This window comes from Jatropha curcas, chromosome 7, assembly GCF_041381405.1.
Source record: "Jatropha curcas cultivar XTBG-Jc1 chromosome 7, XTBG_Jcur_1.0, whole genome shotgun sequence".
NCBI lineage: Eukaryota > Viridiplantae > Streptophyta > Magnoliopsida > Malpighiales > Euphorbiaceae > Jatropha > Jatropha curcas.
This window is the reverse complement of record NC_143157.1, coordinates 26,074,325-26,095,890: the sequence shown is the minus strand read 5'-3', so window position 1 is coordinate 26,095,890 and position 21,566 is coordinate 26,074,325. Positions and strand designations below refer to the sequence as shown.

Genomic DNA, 21,566 nt, shown 5'->3' with positions numbered 1-21,566 from the left:
CAATCATCAGCATCAAGAAACATAAATATAATTGAAGAAAACACCAACTCTGATGTTAGTGAACCTGACTCAGAAAATATTCAACAATTTGAAATCAATCCTATAAATCATCATAGAGAAATAGTAAATAGAGCACCAGACTTAGGAATTGTTGATAAACCTAATACTATATCTCAATTTAAATATAATGCTTCAACAATCTATGAATGGAACATAGATGGTTTAAGTGAATATAATATCTTAAGTATTTTACAACAAATGACAATGGCTGCAAATGCTTATAAAACACAGTCAATCATTTCTGACAAAGCTATAGCAGAAATCTTAATTGCTGGATTTACCGGCCAACTTAAAGGATGGTGGGATTATCATCTCACTGACCAACAACATTTAGAAATTCTAAATTCAATTCAAATAAATGATGAAGGTGAACCTATATATGATGAAAATGGTGAAGTAATTCAAGATGCGGTGTCATCTTTAATTCTCACCATTTCACTTCATTTTATAGGAGATCCATCTCACTTAAAAGATAAAAATGCCGAGTTACTTAGTAATTTAAAATGTAAACATTTAGGTGATTTTCAAAATTATAAAACGACTTTTCTCACTAGATTAATGTTAAGGGAAGACTCTAATCAAAGCTTTTGGAAAGAAAAGTTTTTAGCTGGGTTACCTTATTTCTTGGGAGAAAAAGTTAGAAATCATATTAAACAACAACATGGTCAACCTATACCTTATAGTAAGTTAACCTATGGACAATTAATTAGTATAATTCAAAAGGAAGGTTTACAAATATGTCATGATCTAAAACTTCAAAGAAAAATAAAATATGAAATGCAAAAAACTAAAAAGAATTAGGATCATTTTGTAAGCAATTTGATTATAATTTCGTATCAAACCAACGATGTGATGGTCAATGTTCTAAAACAAATAAACCTAAAAAATATTATAGAAATAAATACTCTAAAAAACAATATAGATATACACCTAGTCAAGATAAATTTTATAGTAAAAAGAAGACAAAATCTTCTTATAGAAACAAAAATAAACAACCTTCTAGATCTACCACTAAAACTTCTTATAAAAATTTAACTTGTTACAATTGTGGTAAAAAAGGGCATACATCTAAATTTTGTAAATTTAATAAAAGATTACATGAATTAAATTTGGAAGAAAACGTTTTAAGTAAAATATACGAACTCTATATTGATTCGGATTCTTCGGAATCTGAGACTAATGAAAGTGAAAATCAAATTGATGAATTAGGAACTACTTCAAGTTCTTCCAGTTCATCAAAATTTTCTTTAAATATGTTATCTAAAGATCAAAGCAATTTATTAACAGTAGTTAATGATATTGAAGATCAAGAAACTAAAGCTAAACTTCTTAAAAAACTAATAAACAGTTTTGAAGACGTAGATGAAGTAAAAAATATTACTCCTAAAATTCAGTCTAATATTTATGATTTAACTACCATTTTAAATAAAAATCAACCTAAAAAGGTCGATATAGATAACTCTACTAAAGAATTATATAAAGAAATTAAGATGCTAAAAAATGAAGTAAAAGAATTAAAAACCCAACTTCAACAAAATTCTAAAAAAATAAAAATATTAGAATCTCAACTTATTTCCAGTTCTTCTTCAGAAGAAGACGAACCAGATACTAATTTAAAAATAAATGAATTAGATGAAGATGTAGATTGTAATTTTCTCAATTTATTACAAGAAATCACTTCACGAAAATATTTAGTAAAAATAAACATTCAAATAAATGATTTTGTGATAAATGCAATTGCACTCTTTGACACAGGTGCAGATTTAAACTGTATAAAATCTGATCTAGTTCCTAAAAGATATTGGTTAAAAACTAGTGAAAAATTAAGTACAGCCAATAAATCTAAACTTGAAATTATAGGAAAGACAGATGCAATAATCATAAATCAAGAATTAGAAATAAACACAGTATTTTTACTATCTCCTCAAATAAATTATATGGTAATATTAGGTACTCCATTTATAAATCTCATCACACCATATTCAGTAAAAGAAGATTGTATTAAATTCAAAATAAGAAATAGTAGAGCTAGATTAGAATTTACAGAAAAACCTAAAACAAAACAATTAAATTTGTTAAAAGCTCATTCAGTTAAAATATTAGAAATCAATTCTTTAATAAAATCAAAAGAAGAAAATATAAAAGATTTAAATAACAATATCCATTTAAATAGAATTCAAACTCAATTAGGCAGAGATCTTGTTAAACATAAAATTCAAAATCTCCAAACATTAATGGAAAAAGAACTATGTGCTGACCATCCAAGTGCATTTTGGGATCGTAAACAACACATGGTAGATTTACCATATGAAAAAGATTTTGATGAAAAAACTATTAAAACTAAAGCTCGACCAATTCAGATGAACCCTGAATTAATTGAGCATTGTAAAATAGAAATTCAAGATTTAATCAATAAAAAATTAATTTGTAAATCTAGAAGTCCTTGGTCATGTGCAGCTTTTTATGTCAATAAAAATGCTGAAATTGAACGAGGTGTTCCAAGACTAGTAATAAATTATAAACCATTAAATACAGCTTTAAAATGGATCAGATATCCAATTCCTAATAAAAAAGACCTATTAAAGAAATTATACAATGCAAATATTTTTAGTAAATTTGATATGAAATCTGGTTATTGGCAGATTCAAATCGATCCTAAAGACAGATATAAAACAGCATTCACAGTTCCATTTGGTCAATATGAATGGAATGTAATGCCTTTTGGATTAAAAAATGCTCCTTCTGAATTTCAGAGGATCATGAATGACATATTTAATCCCTATAGTAAATTTTGTATAGTATACATTGATGATGTGTTAATATTTAGTCAAACTATTGATGATCATTTTAAACACTTAAAAACTTTTTGTATGGTAATTAGGCAAAATGGTTTAGCACTTAGTAAAACAAAGATGGATCTATTCAAAACTAAAATTAGATTTTTAGGCCATTATATTGAACAAGGTAAAATTCAACCTATAGAAAGAGCACTTGTTTTTGGTGAAAAATTTCCTGATGAAATTACTAATAAACCCCAATTACAACGTTTTCTTAGTTGTTTAAATTATGTAATTGATTTTTATCCAAATTTAAATTGCATGATAAAACCATTACATAATAGACTTTGTAAAAATGCTGGTCCTTGGACAACTCAGCATACTCAATTAATAAAAAAGATCAAATCCTTGGTAAAAGAAATTCCTTACTTATATATTCCTGATCCTAATACTTTTAAAATTGTTGAAACAGATGCTTCTAATATTGGTTATGGAGGCATTTTAAAACAAAAAGTGAATGGTAAAGAAAGGATAATCCAATATACTTCAGGTCATTGGACTCCAACTCAATTAAATTATTCTACTATTAAAAAAGAAATTTTAAGTATTGTTATTTGTATAAATAAATTTCAATCTGATCTTTTAAATCAAAAATTTTTACTTCGTATTGATTGTAAATCTGCAAAAGATGTTCTACAGAAAGATGTCCAAAACCTTGCCTCTAAACAAATTTTTGCTAGATGGCAAGCACTTTTAAGTATTTTTGAATTTGACATAGAATATATTAAAGGCAATGATAATAATATTCCAGACTTTCTAACTAGAGAATTCTTACAGAACCATGGGAAGAAAGAAGGATAAAGGGAAAGAAATTAAACAAGATTCCGGCTCCCCAACTAAAGCTCTTTCTGAGCACTCTGAAGACCTTAAAACCTTAAACACTAAAACCACTCCTCCTAAAGATCTTAAAAAATGGATTGAGGAACTTTCTCAATCTCCCGAAGTCATTAAAGCCCTGCAGAGTATGGCATCCTCTTCCACAGAGGACCCAGGTATGTCTTCTAAATCTAAAGCGATCGTATCCGCTCATGATACGGCTACTCTGTCTCAAACGGTAGACAGTAAAGAGTTATCAAATCCGTTGATGGCTGTGGATTTGCCAAAAATCCAATATAAATCTACTGGTAGTATACATAAATGGTTTGATAAAAATTTATTTGATTTTGAAATCGAAGTTGAGGATGGATATAATCATACCAATCCTTGGCAAATTATAAAAAACTATTATCCTGAGAATTGGTTTTTTATGCCTACAGACTTATCAAAACCTCAGGCTTATTATAATAATATATTATTAGATACTGATTCAGTAAACATCAAACATACTTTTGATAAAAATGGAATAATTTCTTATTCTTCTATAAAAATAAAACGCGTCATCCATCCTAAGGATTGGCCCGTACCTTCTTTAGTAACACCAGTAAAATTTAAAGGATTACATAAATATAATATGAGTTATAATTATTTTGATTATAAAAAAGCATGGGATACGATATTTTGTCTTCAAAATCCCACCACTACTCATTCATGGTTAATATATTTTGATCAAAATATACGCACTGATTTAAAAATCCCAAATTGGTTTAAACGATGGTGGCAATTTAAGGGAATTTCAGAGGAAATCATTCCTCATGATATCCTTTATTTGTATCAGTTCTTTAAAACCCATTATAAACCCAAACCCGAAGAAGTCCATATTCCTTCCTTGATGTATTATTGTATGACCTTTTTCACTCCATGGGTATATCAATGGTATTTTGATTATCAGTATGTTCCAGGAAGTCAAATTCCTATGATAGTAAAAAGACATAAAATAAAATGGTGGGGATCATTCAAGAATTCCACCACTGAACATAAAATTAGTCAATGGATCCGCAATAAATTATCCAGCCCATCTAAACCAGCTTTAACCTATGCCCATACATTAGCTATTCAGGATAACCCCCAGTTTGGTATCCAAAAAGCCCAATGTCAGGCTCGGCTAGCTGCAGCTAAAACAGCAGAAGAATATAGATTGATCTGTCAAGAGATGTCTGAACAACTCTCAACCAGTTCAAATCAGCCCATAAAACCATCCACCAGTAAAGCCCACAGTGCATCCTCCAGTAAATCTTCAAACACTACACACCATAAAAGCAAGGGTAAAATCGTTTTACCATCATCCTCATCATCTAGTTCATCTAGTGATGAAAGTGATGATAGCGATATCATAAAAATCCGAAGCAAAGCAAGTCAAAAGCAAAAAGATAAAGACAAGAAAGGCAAAGCTAAAGGAAAAAGAAAAGAAAAAATAAAAAGAAAAGCAAAGAAAAAGGACATGTTAACTTCTTCCTCCTCATCATGTTCCGACACATTGTAAAAGAAGCATTTGCAACAGTAAAAGTTAAGTCACCAAGTCATTTTCAAATAGTAAAAGCCAAGGCATCTCCAACAGTAAAGGCCAAGGCATCTCCAACAGTAAAGGCCAAGGCATCTTCCTCAGCCAGTGGCAGACAAGGAACTATTCATTAATAGTAAAGATTCGCCAATTTTCCTATTAAAAGGGAGCCTCTCCCCTTGTGAAGGCATAAGTTTTAGTCTTTAGTTATTACCTAGAATCCCTCTCTCCTTCTATGCTCCTAGTTCGAGTTGTAAGAGTTCAAGTTGGAGAAAGTCTAAAGTAAAATTGTTGTAAGTTTTAAATCTTGTATTTGTATTTTGTAATTAAATAAAGTTTGTATTTTATCTTAAACTGCTACGAATATAAGTCCGTGTTTACGGCACCTTTCTCTTCTCCCTCCACACTCTGACTTAATTCTGGGGATCCCAGGTTAAGGTTGCAGGAACCCTAAACCTCAATTAAAATAAATTAATTAAAATTGGTTGAGTTGATTGAAAAAAAAAAAAAAAAAAAAAAAAAATTATTTGGTAAATTGATTTTGTTTGTGATAAGTATGCTCTGTGGATGCAGCTTAGTCTGATCTTCCACATCAGAAAAATTGTTTAAATTGTATGTTGATTTTATATTTAATGAATTATATAAGTATTCATATAAATCCAATTAATCATAGCATTTTAGTTAATAGTTATAATCTATATTTAAATATTTGTGTATGTATCTATATCAATCCTAGTAATAGTCTTTCTTCTCTTCATATTTATGAATTGTAAAGACGTGTTGAATAAATACTTCTTTGTTTCTTTAAAGACTTGTTGTAGTCATTAGTCATTATATTATTTGTTGACTTGTTGACTAATTAAAGTTTTGTTAAGTTGTTGACTAATTAAATAAGAACTTGTCATTTAATGAATCAAATTAAAATATTTAATATATAAAAAATTATAAATTGAAATATTTAATAAGTCAAATTAAAAGTTGAACATATGATATCAGATTTTCATGAAAAATATAAAAGTGAATTATATACTAAATCGTATACTAATTAATAATTTAATTTTTTTAAAATACTGCGGTAAAAAGGTACTGTTACAATATTTACGAAAGATATTATGGTATATAGATATTTTTACAATGCCCTAATTTTTAAAATAATTATAAATTACTACAAAACCCTTGGTATAGAGATTATTACTTCCAATTTTGGAGAAATAATTTAGGGTTCTTAAATTATATCGAAATCGATACATAAGTGCTGCAACTTTTAAGATTAATTTCGAGATCCCTAATTTTTGTATCCGTTACAATTTTAGATCATTTTGATTACAAATTATGTTTTTTTGCCATTAATTGCCATAGAAAAATATAGACGAGTCTCTAAATTATATCAAAATTAATATGCAATCTTAATACTTTTAAAAAATAACTATTGCATTTCTAATTTTTTATGGTGAACAAAAATAAATTCCTAAATTCTTCAAGATATTCCAAAAAATGGTGAATAAAAATATGGTTATAAATGATGAAGAGCATCAATGGTTATAAACAGAAATCCCTACAATCTTTAAAAATACATCAAGAACATAATTTAATCTAAAGATTAGGGATGTAATAATGATCTTTTTTTTTTTTTTTTTTGGAAGTTGTACGATTTAAGGATAATAGAGATTCAATTCAATGTATTTTTCTTTTATATTTTGACCCAAAGCTTTTTTTTCACGGAATAAAAATTAAAAACTTCAAAGTTAATTCTTGAAATATCAGAACTTATGTGTTGATTTCAACATAGTTTATGGATTTAAAATTGGGATCTCTTAGTCTTAAAGCCTTTGAACCAATTTACAAAATTGATTACTTTAATAGCTGTTAGAGTAACGTATAAATAAAAAATATAACACTATATGAATGACAATATGTTGCGAAACATTGCATTTTATCTTAACTGTCTTAACTATTTACTACTTAGACTAATATTGCCAATAATCCTTCCTGATCTAATCTTTTTTTTTTTTTTTTTCTGAAAAAAAGGTATGAGAGTCTAATACTCTAATCCAAGTGTCCTTTTAATGGATAATCACGGCACTCATTAACTGCTTCTTAGTTCTTATTTTCATTTTTTTTATTTATGGGAAAGCGAATCACAAACGAACAGCTATAAAAATCGAAGCTCTCCACCTGGCATTTTCGATCCAATCAGTGAGATCACAAACAGTTGACAGATGAAAGGAGGAGCCAAAAGAGAATGACTAACACAGTTAGTCTTGTTTTTAAAAAGCAGCTTTCTTCGATGTATTAGTATTACTGCACTTTCCTTCTTTTATTTATGGCTCTGTCTAACGGCTTTATTGTCCTTTTCGTCGGTGGCTTTGTACCTCTTACGAGTCCAAATCGGTTGGCGCGCCGCGGGCGGTGAAAAAAAAAAATACAAAAAATTTAAAACCAGTAGTAATAAATTGTTTACTTTTTATTTGCTTGATGTTTTATTTTTATCTAAGTAATTATTCATTTTATAAATTCTTTACAGCTGTTGAAAGTATTATTGTTGATTCTATTATTAGGAAAATAAGAATACAATTGTTAAATTAATGGCAGTCGTCAAACTCAAATATTCCATGCTTAGCGATTTGGTTTTGGGAATCATCAATTTTTATTAGTTTAATATCCTTTTGCTTCTTCAAGGTCTTTGTGTTCTAGAATTTTTAATTTAATGTGTCAATAATTCTTTTACGGTACACATGATGTTCACATCCCTACCGGAAAATAATCTAACATCATCTAATTTTCATTTATAAATTGACGTATAAATAAAATTAATCCATATTGATGTTGTGAACAAAATTTATCTAGAATGCATGTAATTTGCAATGTTATTATAATCATATTATTTAAAAATAGTTAGTTTGTTTAATGTGTTATTTAAATAATCATTTATATGTAATTTAAAAAAAACTAAATTAAATAAATATTAAAATCCACTGATCTTTTATTTCATTTAAAAAAAAGAAACAGACCGTAAACTACAGCAGCCCGCAACTCATTAATTTTCTAGAACCGATTTATCTTTTTAAATCCTAAAGAAAAATCAAACTAAAAGTTAATAATTAATTAACAATTAAATTAACAAAATCCGGATCGCGTACAAACTGCAAACCAGCTAATCAACAATCCATTAGCATTAAGCACCCAACATCACATGTCTGTTTCTCTATTATCTCGTTAGAGAATAAAGAGAGAAAAGAAGTCACCGCTGCTATTTTGCTCTTCAGTTTTCTTTAAATAGTAATTCTACACCACCTGGCGATTGCAGAGACGGCGTTGCTTGCTGGCACTCAAGGGTCCAGGCGGCTGATCCTGTGCACGCCACGCCACAGCAACACCGCAACACCGCAATACCAGCAAATTTAAATTTTCAGATATTTTCTATTTTTAGGATTAACCAATCAAAATCGAGAAATCTAATATTTTTTGTTTCCCATTTTCTGATGATGCGGACTTCGAGAAATCCGATCCTTATTTACTGACTCGGCGTATTGCGGTCGATCTCTCATCCATGTAGAGCATTGAGAGGGAGTGGATCTTTGAAGGAAAGCAAGCTTTCAGTTTTGGGCTTTGTTGTTGTTGATAGTGAGGTTTACTTGAATTTTGGTACACACTGTAGTTTGTTGTTGTTTAGAGGCGAAGGGAGTTTGTGTTTGATTTTATCAGTTTTGAAGAAGAAGAAGATACTTGTAAGTATAATTTTGTAAGGGAAGTTATATAGAGTTGTAAAATTTGATTTTGTTTTAGAGATTAAGAGGAAGAGAAATCAGGAAGTATAGTTTTGTAAGGGAAGTTATATAGAGTTATAAAGTTTGAGTTTGTTTTAGAGATTAAGAGGAAGAGAAATCAGGAAGTAGTCAAGATGGTTACTACCAATTTGTTTCACTGTAGAAAGAATTCATGGCCGCCTGAGGAGTATGTCAGCAGAACTACTTTGCAACTAGTAAGCTCCCTCTTTCTCTCGGCCCTTTTCAGTTTTTGATTGCTCTGTTTGTTTGCTGAGAAAATTTACGAAGGGAAAAGAAAAAGAAAAAAATGTTGTACGGTTCGAAGATAAGATTATAAGTCGCATAACCAGATGCACGTTGAATTTTTTTTTTTTTTCAATATTCTGTCTTCTCTTATGTTCTTTCTTTTCTTTCTTTTTGTTTCCTTTATGAAGTCAAACCGACGATCCGTCTCTCCCCCGCTCATAAATTTATTTGACGTTGATCAACTTATCCTTGATTAATACTAACTTCTTGAATGGAAAATCATTATTTGGATAGGCTTATTAGATTAGATAGTTTCTTTATAGTTATGTAATTCTGAAATTTACTGAAGCGCATTGGTTATGTCTTGGCAAAATTCACCTGTTAATCTCGTAGATTGAGACATTTTTTTGTCCTGTGTGTGTTTCAAACGAAGTCTTTCAGATATAAAATATTTTCTGGTTGGTCAACTTCTTTCATGTCCTATTAGAGTATTTTTTTTCAAATGGATTGACATCATGAACTTCTCTTTGATTTTCCAAGTAAAAACTATCATAATTCTTAACTTGAAAGTCTAGAATTATAGTTAAAAAGCAATGGTACAGTATCTTGTTTGTGTTTGTTGGCTGGATCCCAATGCACTGCACAGTCTTAAACAGAATAGGGACGCTTGAAACAGATAAATTACTTGAGCACCCACTATGAAATATCGGATTGTTACTTGGTTAAGTTGGATAGCTGAATTGTTCTGTACCTCTTAAGTGGTATATTGCTTTTTTGCTTTGCAATATTGTACTGAACTTTGTTGCTGATACTGGAGAAAGTATTCACTCTTAACTGATTTTTCCTCTCATATTGCAGTTTGATTTTGATAGTGCTGCCCCACCACAACAGGCCTGGAGAAGGAGATTAAACAGCCATGCCAATATTCTCAAGGAATTCAGTGTTACATTCAAGGAAGCAATAAAAATGGTGGGATGGTCTTTTTAGTATGTTTGAAGTGGTTTTAGAGAAGTTCAGTTATTCCATGTTTTCAATGTACAGATTTCTCTTTCAATTGTTTCCTTCCTTGTTTCTCACTCTTTTTAGTTGGCTCTTGAAATCAAAATATTAGGTTCGACTGGGTATACGGCTGTGGTCCTATGTCAGGGAAGAGGCATCTTATGGAAGGGTAACTCTCAATTTTTTTTTTTTTTTACATGGAGATTGCCTCTCTCTCTCTCTCTCTCTCTCTCTCTCTCTATATATATATATATATATATATATATATATATATATATATATTTGGTATGCGTTGAAAATTAGCTGCATAATTAAAGTTGTACCTGCCTTGTTCTGTAGAAAGCACCGATAGATCCCTTCACGCCGGGAAGGTGCAAGCCATCAGCATCTCAAGGGGTCCCACTTGGAGGAATGGGGTATGTTAAGGGCAGATTTGATGCTTCAGTTCTTTTTACAATTTTCTTTAGTTTGTCTCTTAGATATTATTATTATTCTTCCCTTGAAATACAGAAGTGGAAGCATATCTAGAGGTTTCAGAGGTGAGTTCAGGCAGTGGCAAATTGTACCGGGTATATGTGATGCTTCACCTGTCATGGCCAATCAGTTCTCTGTAAAGCTCTGCACTTGAACGCCCATCTACTTGCTTTATGCTTTTCTGTTTATTGATGTGGTTATATCTGTTTGGGCAGTTATGTTATATATTATTTCTGAGTGTCGTTATTGAATGGACTGCGGGTTACTCATTGAAGTACTTACGTGGAATTTTGCATACAATAGGTCGCTGTACAGCACAGTAAATTTCTCCTCAGCAAAAATCAATTTTTCTTGCAGTCTATAATTTGTTCTGCAAATAGTATTTCTACGTATCTGTTTAGTGCCTTGTCATACCCCTTTTACTACATTGTGCTAATGAGTAACAGGGAGCACACCATTTCTTGCTACTTGGGAAGTAACTGGTCTTTACTTTACAAAGTCAAAATCTAATTTGTGACTTTCTATTACTCGTGACGATGCTTTAAAGAGTAGGAAGAACTTGGAACTATTATTGTTATGCTCTAGTCTAGTACATGTTGCAATTTCAGTAACCAGTACCCTGAAACACTTAGAATGGCTGGTTTTACAGCTGTCATGTATAATTAATGTCGAAAACTTCCAAGCTTGGAAAAGTGGTTGCCTTCCAGTAAAGATAATTGAACCAATATTTCTAGATTCTCTCACAAAATTGTTGTTCATGGGGCTGTTGGTGAGAATATATGGCAATCTATGCAATACATTGTAATAAATTATTTATTTTGCTCTTTGTCTCTGTAATGATGGTCCCCTTTATGAGAGTCTCCATCTCTCTTTCACCTGGTAGTGGATGATTTATGGCTTTGCATATTTGGAACTTGAATAGTTGAATTCACTCATGATAATCTGATTCTTCTTCTTCTTCTTCTTCTTCTTCTTGTTCTTCTTCTTACGGCAGATTTTTATATCTCGAGATGGAGGAAATAAGAAGTATGCTTCAGTTTTGGCTCCAGGGCAACATGAAGGTTTAGGGTAAGACGAAGATGTTGTGGATCTTCATGAAAAATTCATGTATTAATTGTGTTATATAATAGGGTGTTTACAGAACTATGTTTTTTGGAATTAAACTTCGAGAATTGGGTAGAGGAGATTCTTATCCTAAATTTGGTATAACTTTTCACAGCAAAGCTGGTGATCAGGGTATATCGTCATGGGGCTGGAATTTAAGTGGTCAGCATTCGACATATCATGCGCTATTTCCTAGGTCATGGACAATATATGATGGTATTCTTCTAGTTTATTATTTCTATTTTGCAATAAACTAATGCATTTCTTTAAGTATTCTTCTAATGCTGGTTTCTTGCCTTTCAGGTGAACCAGACCCTGAATTGAAAGTCTCTTGTAGACAAATATCGCCATTCATACCTCATAATTACAGAGACAGCAGTCTTCCTACTGCCGTTTTTGTCTATACAGTATGTTCTCTCAACTTCTAGCATCAGATTTGCATAAATGACATGAATCTTTGTAACATAAGGAAAGAGTTTCAAACTATTGATTTTTAAGCATCTAATCAGAAGTTATGCATAAGTTTAGGACTTGAACCCGATGCAAGGTATGCAGAAATGTTATTTTTACATCCCTATATTCTCTTGTTTTGATTTTTTTCTTTCCTTTGAAATGAAGATTTTTAATTTGAGTTATAGTACTGGTGGTTTGATAAAGTTTGGAGTAGGAGAAGCGGTTGTTTTGCTGTTGTTGTCACTTACTACTGCATTATATTCCCTGAGCAATTAATTTGATATATTTATTTATTTATTCACTCATCTGAGGTAGAATTACGAGTCCTGAAACTTTTTAAAAGATTTTTGTTGTTATTTTAGATAAGTTAAAGGCTAGGCTTAAACTTCCATGGGAACCTAAAAATCAGGAAGGATGAGATTTTGGTCTGGTACTAAAGTTTGGAAGTCTTTAGTTCTCAAGGTATAATAAATTAGGGAATTGATTGTTCTTATCTATGTCTACTGAACAAGTAAATGGTAAATTTGAGAATTGATTGTTCTAATTACTCTATACATTTATTGTAAATTTTATGTCATTACAACTCTTTGTTCATAGATTCATCCGGCTCTTATTCCAAATTTATGTTTTTTTTTTGCTAAATTCTTTTATAATGTAATCATGCAATTATATACATGCACATATATATTAAATTAAATTATATTGCATTGTATTATTTGTTTTAAGTTTCATTATTTAGGAAAATGCTGTAAATTAGTCATATCAAGTTGTCATATTATTATGATTTTTGTCATTCTAAATACTAATAGAAAAAATATATATGTGTGTGTGCGCGCATGCGCCTGTCTCTCTGTGTGTGTATCTGTATCTGTGTGTGCGCGCGCGCCGGTGTGTCGCGTGCGTGCAAAATTTTTTGGCAGGAAGCACTCAAAACATTTATTTTCTTCATTTTTTTTTTTTCATTCTTTTCTCGTCTTAGCTTTTGATTGTCAATTTCTGAACTAAATTGAACTATAAAATAAAAGGAACTCTTAACATTCTGATTTTCTCCTCAATTTGTAATAGAATTGAATTTAGTCCATTACATTTTTTATTAATTTAGTAATAATTGGCAAGGAGTTGAACCGTCTGATCATGCCTGCATCTTAGAATTGAGATGTTGTGATTGGGCTATCTGTTTCCTTAAACACGTGAATTTATGAAGTCATTCGGTTATCTATTTCCTTAAGCACATGAATTTATGAAGTCATTCTCACGAGACTGCAATATTTTTCTTTCTGCTGTAGTTGGTGAACACTGGGAAGGAAAGGGCGAAAGTTAGCCTTCTCTTTACATGGGCGGTGAGTTTTCTTTTCATTTAACCAATTTTATGCTCTGTCCATCTGTATATGTCACAGTTCATTGACTATTAAGTCAATGTATGATTTGTGCAGAATTCAATTGGAGGACTCTCACACTTGTCAGGAGATCATGTGAATGAGCCATTCGTGTTAGTATATATCATAACAGTCCTTTGTTTCTTTTATCAATGTATATTAATGTATATTGACATGTTCTATTTTCTTTAACAGAGGTGAAGACGGAGTCTCTGGAGTACTTCTACATCACAAGCAAGTCATCAAACCTTTATAGCTATATATGACGGTTGGTTTGCATATTTCTCTTGGTCGTTTCAGAGTTTTAGGGAGTGAAATTGAAGTGGTATACCTATCCTCCATTTACTTATTTTTTCTAGAAAATAAGAAAGGAAAAAAATCCGAAACAAAGTGAAATGGAGATGATGTATGCCAGGAGAATAAGATAAATGATCATATAAGGCGGTGCTTATGGAAAATGAAGCTTGGAGATGAAGATGAAAATAAGATAAATGGTCATATGTCTATGCACAAACTCACAAGTCACTGGAAATAGCAGGCGAGGAGAAGAAGAGGAAGGGGGGGGGGGGAGGTGAGGATGATTATGTGTTTGCATGATGTACTTTAAAAATAATAAAGTCAAAGCTTAAAATGGTACGATTTCAATAAAAAAACCTGTAGACAGTAGAAGCCATATCCCAGAGATGATTTGTTTGTCTTCTTGATTGAAACCAATGCAATTTTATGGTTTGTCTTCATTGAGTTCATAACAAGAAATAGATCAAACAAAAGTCTGGTGCATGCGTCCTGGAAATTGAGGGCATAACAGCATAATTAATGGAAAAAAGAGAGGAAATAATGGCACCTCTTGCCATGGAAGGTTACAAACAGCTTCTGTATCAGAAGATATATGGTCGAACTTCCTCAAAATACTTTGATACATTAGTCATAAGATGAAGGTTAAGGTGAAGGTGAAGGTTGTAACTTAGATAAAAAATTTATGATAAAGTTATTATGTGTCGGCTTGAAGAGGGGAAAACATGAAAAATTCAAATAATATGAGGCAATGAAGATGAGATATGCATGAAAATGTCATGGCTATGTCTAAAAATTAGATTTAGTACCGCTACGACCTGTGGAAGCTTTACTATCTACTGTATATAGGTGTCTTCTTTGAAAGAAAATGTTGGAATCACTGCATTAAGCACCTTATACTGAGGTGTGTTTCGGTTCTTCTATCACGGGATGATGTGAGTGTCCTGGATGACTGTAGGGTTGATTGAAAATGGATGATGGTCTGTAATGCTGTGCAAATTGGAGAAGTATAAATTTTAATCACTAGCTGTTCTTTGGATTTATGGACTAGGAGGACTTTTTTAAGCATGGGATATGAATATTTCTGTTTGTTTGGTGCCAAAAAATTAGATGGCTGCCTGTTCCTGCAGCCCCGCTTGCACTTCTGTTATACTATCATCATTGCCTTTGGCAAGCCATGTAAACATGGGTTAAAACTGGAAAAAAGAGCCCATATTATTGGATGTAGGTAGTTTGACAATGTGTCTGCGAACAATTCATTCTTTCCTTCAGACCTCTTGCTTAGAACATAGAGTTTGCTTCCACATTGCATGTCGTGGGAATTGATATTTTTTTTGGAAACTTGAACAGCCATGTGGAACTTATGGAATTCAGTCTGTCTTATTCTCTGTCATTTTAACTATTAATTATGAGGCTGTTGATGTTATAACTAGATTTGAAACATTTCTAATGGTAATGCGAATGTTGCAGGACTGCTAAGGGTAATCCTCCAGTTACCTTTGCAATAGCTGCATGTGAAACACAGAATGTAAATGTGACTGTTCTCCCATTCTTTGGGCTGTCTGACACAAGTTGTATCACAGCAAAGGATATGTGGGGTAAAATGGCGCAGGTTAGTTCTTTGTACTTTTGTTGGTCGATATTGCATGCAGGGACAAAGCTAGCAATTTATTTTTTTATTTCTTTATTTTATTGTCAATCTTTTTACACCGGCAAAGCTATAATATAGATCTGGCCCCGAGGATAGGAAGCAGTTGGACCAATCCTGCATTCCCTGCATGGGACTAGCGAAGGGGCTGTGGGGCTGTGTTATGAACTTGGGAGAATCACACCTCAAAAGCTAGCCATTGAGGTTTGAGAGCCCAAGTTCATATAGACCCACATTGAGATTCCATACTTCCAGTGGGGGATCTAAGACAAATCTCATATCTTGTCTTGCAACTGGGGTCTTAACAGGCTGGAGACAACTATATAAATTATGCAAATAATATGCTGTTATCATTATTTGCATAAATAGCTTCCTCATCCTTCTCTTTTGGGGCTCATTTTGCTTTTGAAACTAAGCTTAAGCTTGGTTATAACACAGCTGAGCCAAGCTTCAACAAGAGAGGCTAGATTTCTTTTGAGCTTTAACTAATTGAGACTAAGTCTTGCTTGCAAATGGATAAACTCAGCTTTCTCAGCTTATTTACACATCAAAAGCCGATTCTAGGCACTCCTGAAAATCATTTGCAAAATGACTGTTTCTGAGCTCCTTGTTGTGCAATACTGTCTTAAGTTCATTGTCAATCTTTTACATCAGCCAATGTGTAAAACAAGTGGCGTTATATCTGTTCCTGCATTTCTTGGATTAACTGTTTGATTTTGACTTGATTTCTGCATCTTAAGGAGGGACAATTTGATCGGGAGAACTTTAATTGTGGGCCAAGCATGGCTTCATCACCTGGGGAGACAGTTTGTGCTGCAGTTTCTGCATCCACATGGGTAGAACCTCATGGAAAGTGTACTGTTGCATTTGCTCTTGCATGGTCATCACCAAAGATAAAATTTTCCAAGGGAAGCTCATACCATAGGTAAATCCATGATAAACTGTTTTCTTTATCTTCAGTGCCTGCTTTTTGTTTTTTCCCCATGATCCTTGCTTTCAAACTTGTGGCGATGCAAAGGATTAGACCTTTGATTTATATCTATAAACTACAACTCATCTTCTCCAAATGAGGAACTTTCAATCTACAGTTGTTTTGAAATTTCTAATTTAGCAGAATGAATTTTGCACATGTAGTCTGAAAAGACCACGAACTTGACATGTAACAAACCCAAACCCAAATAATGATCAATTGATTGAATGCTTGTAGTTATACATTGTTGAGGTCTATGCGCTGTCAATATAAAGATATGATGATGATGATGATGATGATGATAAGATTGAAACTCTATTTGGCTTTGTTCATGCAGTATTTTACATTGTGATTTTCCAAATAATTTGCTGTGAGGTTTAATATGCCATAGAAATGCACTTTTTGTAATAGGGAAAAATTCCAAAACAATGCAGTTTTGATTGAAAAAGAAAATCCATAATATTTGTATATAGAAGTACATGAAACTCAAGTGCAACTATATAAAAGTACAGTGTCACATTTTATGAAACTCAAGTGCAACTATTTGATTTTTAGAAGGAAGTACCAAAATGTGCATCAAACCGATATTCACATTTTTTATTTTTATTTTTTTAAAAAATATCTTTACGTTATAGATTAGTGAATGTCATGGAAGATGTTTTCTAAATATTGCTTCTTTTGTTGCAGGCGATACACAAAATTTTATGGTACTTCTGAAAGAGCAGCTCAGAATTTGGTGCATGATGCATTGAAGAGTATGTTTTTATGTTTTTGATTGTTTCATATTTCATTGAGATTCACTGTTCTTTCTGCTTGGAGAGTTTAATCAGTTCAGCAAAGTCTCTTGAATCTCTTTTTTTTTATTTTTTTAAGATTGTTATCTTTTTCATTTCTTTCTGGTCTCTAGCTCTCCAGACTGTTTGCTTTCTAGAAATCTAAAGCTCTGAACTCTTGATCAGATTATAAGTGGTGGGAGGAAGAAATTGAGAAATGGCAAAATCCTATCCTCAAAGATGAAAGGCTACCAGAATGGTAACTCTTTTTGCTACTATAGCTTTTCTGCAAACCAGCATCTTGTCTGGAATCTTGAGTGGTTTTGAGACTGTCTTCATGAGAAGAATGAAAAGTTTTTCATGCCTACCTTTTGAAATATTGTCAGTCATTCTTGTGCTTCACACATGCAAACAAACAAACATATTGGCGAATATGTGTGCCGGCATGTGCTTCTGCATTACTTCTTTAATTAAGTTTGCTTTATGCCTGTAAGGCATGGAAAATGTTGCATATAATATCAGCATTAAGGAGTATTGATACGATATTAGATGGAACTTTACTGTGTTCTTTTCTAGTCCTTGCATAACAAAATGACAAAATGCTAAAAGTTTATGTGCTCATGTGCCTTTTTTTTTATGCTGTGCTTAATATTGGCAGGTACAAGTTCACATTGTTTAATGAGCTCTACTTTTTGGTTGCTGGTGGAACTGTCTGGATTGGTACTCATCTCTTTCATCGCAAGTATTTCTGAGAGATAAAAATGGGCTTATAACAATGTTTTCTACATAAGCACAAAATTTTTTTCTCATTATTTGCCCTTTCTTGGGGATTACTATCGGGGGTGAGTCATGTAACACAACTATAAATGGGATGAAGATTTGCTTGTTTTTCTTGAACAGACTCTCCCCTAATGATTGAAGATATGAGTGAGAGCCATCATACGTCAGAAGAAACAGAAACTGTGGATGTCAATGCAATTGAAGCCCAAGTGAGACCCGGCGAAGGTGCAGTCAAGCATGCTATAACTAATAGTTATCATGTCGGTAGTGTTGATTCTGAAGAAGAAAGTGAAACATCAAATATACAATATCCGAGCAAAGATGAATCACCAGGGTCTCAGGAGAATGGAAACTTCAGCCACTCGTTACAGCATTCCCCATTACTGGAAACCCAGAATAACAGTGATGATGATGATGTTGGTAGGTTTTTGTATTTGGAAGGAGTAGAATATATCATGTGGTGCACATATGATGTTCACTTCTATGCATCCTTTGCCCTCCTCGAATTGTTTCCCAAAATTGAACTCAGTATTCAGCGTGATTTTGCTAAAGCTGTGCTATCTGAGGATGGAAGAAAAGTGAAGTTTCTGGCAGAGGGTAATGTTGGAATCCGGAAGGTCAGAGGAGCTGTCCCTCATGATCTTGGAACACATGATCCCTGGAATGAAATGAATGCATACAATATACATGATACAAGCAAGTGGAAGGATCTGAACCCGAAGTTTGTGCTCCAGGTGTATAGAGACTTTGCTGCTACACAGGACATGTCCTTTGGGGTTGATGTGTGGCCTGCAGTTCGAACTGCCATGGAGTACATGGAACAATTTGATAGGGATGATGATGCTTTGATTGAAAATGATGGCTTCCCGGATCAAACATATGATACATGGACAGTTCATGGTATAAGTGCTTACTGTGGCTGTTTATGGCTCGCAGCACTTCAAGCTGCAGCTGCAATGGCCTTTCAAGTAGGTGACAAGTATTTTGGTGAATTATGCAAAAGCAAATTTGTGAAAGCAAAATCAGCATTTGAAGCTAAGTTATGGAATGGTTCATATTTCAATTATGACAGTGGATCAAGTAGTAACAGTAAATCCATACAGGCAGATCAATTGGCTGGGCAATGGTACACAGCATCTTCAGGCTTGCCACCGCTTTTTGATGATTCCAAAATTAGAAGTGCTCTTCAGAAAATTTATGATTTTAATGTAATGAAAGTTAAAGGAGGTAAGATGGGTGCTGTAAATGGAATGCATCCCAATGGAAAGGTGGATGATACTTGTATGCAGTCACGAGAAATATGGACTGGTGTCACCTATGCTGTGGCTGCTAACATGATTCTTGCTGGAATGGAGGATGAGGCATTCACTACTGCTGAGGGCATTTTCCTTGCAGGTTGGTCAGAGGAGGGATATGGGTAAGTTCCCTTACACAACAATCCTTGAAATTATTGCTAGATAGTTCTTTTTATTGTGCACCTACTTTTGTGTGAAATATAAATTTAAGAGTTTCTGACTATTATACAGAGAACAAAAATCATTGATTTTCTTACCTACTATATCTTTGTTTATTTTTCAATTAAACAAAGGGCAATAGTTACCTATTTCTGGTGTGTGGGTCTACACATACACTAAGCTAATCTTTGGCATCGGTGTCTTCTCATTGAAAAAAAAAAAAAAAAAAAAAAGAGAACAAAATAGTAAATAAGTGAGAATTTTTAAAATGGCAAACTATTGGTTTGGCATATGAGTGGGTTCATACCCAAGAAGGAAGCAAGCGAGTGATCATTTGTTTATTTTAATGGCTATGTTTTGTAGCTTTTGTTTAATATCAAAATTCCATTCCAGAACTGCTGTACCCAGATTGATTTCGTGTATGATAGTACATCTAACAGTACGACACATGGAACAGTAGTGCTCTGTTTTTCTTATAATGGTGAATCTCTATGCATCTAATGCATGTATCAACTGTGTTTCTAGGATATTGACTTGCTTTCAGTAATGGTTGATGATCACTGAATTGATTATCTTTCTGTCAATTACAGATACTGGTTCCAGACACCAGAGGGCTGGACGATTGATGGGCACTTCCGTTCCCTCATTTATATGAGACCACTAGCAATTTGGAGCATGCAATGGGCATTATCACTTCCTAAGGCAATTCTTGAGGCTCCAAAGATCAACATAATGGACAGACTTCTCCTGTCTCCTAGCACAAGATTCTCTCTTCATGAAATGGGGGTCAGAAAGATTGCAACTAAAGCCAAGTGCTTTGGAAAGTCTGTCTTCAATTGCGCATGCTAAGCATGCCATGTAAGTTCCTTCATCTTTGTAAAAAAAAAAAAAATGTTTCACTAAAATCTTTGATACCTTTTCCCAATTACCCTTCCAGAAGAAGAAACTGGGAGAGGTTTTGGGAGAGGTGTCTCTTTCTTAAGACGGGCAATAAAAGCTAATACCTTGGTAGGCATTTAGTTACATGGTATAGGATGAGTCTTTCTTTGTCATCGTGTAATATTCTTTTTTATGAAAATCTAATCTTTATTCCTTATTGTATTAGTACAGGCTGAATACTTCTAACTATATGTGAGATTTTAAGGTCCTAGTTGGAAAAAAGAGTCTACTTAAAATTTACTTGTCAGTTTAAGGTACATCATACTTACTAAAATTTAGGACATTCAAGTTCTACTGAGAACAAAAAGAACAATTTTGAATGCATTTTGGTACGTGTGGTGTTTGATGAGATTCTAATGAATCCTTGATTTGATATTATTGTAAAAACACGAGGAAGCATTGCAACTTCTCAGCTAAGAAGATAGAAGCATAGATGGAAAAAAAAAATCCTGTTTCTTCTAAATCACGATTTATTTGATGCCTTGAAACTTCAGTGATGGAGCTGTGGTTTCTGTTACCTTTACCCTTTTCATGTACTTTATTAGTGGTTTTTTAGTTGGCTTATGATTAACAAAGACAAGTCGACAACAGGAGCAGGATTTCAGGTTTGAAGATAATTATTGTAAATCACCGTCTCTCACACTGTTCGATCAATTGTCTGTCTGTCTTGTTTTTATTGTGAAAAAAAAAAAAATCCCGTTTTTATGCCCGTGTCCATAGTCGGAGTTTTGTTTTTCACTTTGGTTCACTGTCATCTCAAATCCTTGTTTTGGTATATTGCAATTGCTGGAAATACTAAACCCACTGAAAGCACGAAAATTGAGGATAGGAGGTTGGAGGATTAGGAGGTTTGAGAATTGTCGTAGGATGAGCGTCGATACTTTACGTAGATATGTTTGTCCATCAAATATCATTTCGAGGAGAGAGCTCCAGGCCAATTTGCCCACTTCTCACGGTTGATAGTGATCTGCATGATACTATTGATTGATTGGTAATTTGGTATCACTCAGCTTTT

The 21,566-nt window shown here is 32.8% G+C and overlaps 1 protein-coding gene across 1 annotated transcript; it reads left to right on the top strand.

Moving 5' to 3' along the window:
• The first annotated feature begins 8,443 nt into the window (after positions 1-8,443).
• On the top strand, positions 8,444-20,798 carry LOC105633196 (Beta-glucosidase, GBA2 type family protein). Its single transcript, XM_089723866.1, has 18 exons — positions 8,444-9,256; positions 10,146-10,256; positions 10,399-10,455; positions 10,626-10,702; positions 10,797-10,896; positions 11,755-11,828; positions 11,980-12,080; positions 12,168-12,271; positions 13,604-13,657; positions 13,751-13,806; positions 13,889-13,927; positions 15,458-15,599; positions 16,376-16,560; positions 17,293-17,360; positions 17,565-17,637; positions 18,037-18,098; positions 18,279-19,575; positions 20,203-20,798. Exons 1-18 carry the CDS (start codon positions 9,176-9,178, stop codon positions 20,459-20,461), a joined length of 2,940 nt encoding a protein of 979 aa, XP_089579992.1. The 5' UTR covers positions 8,444-9,175; the 3' UTR covers positions 20,462-20,798.
• Positions 20,799-21,566: the final 768 nt, after the last annotated feature.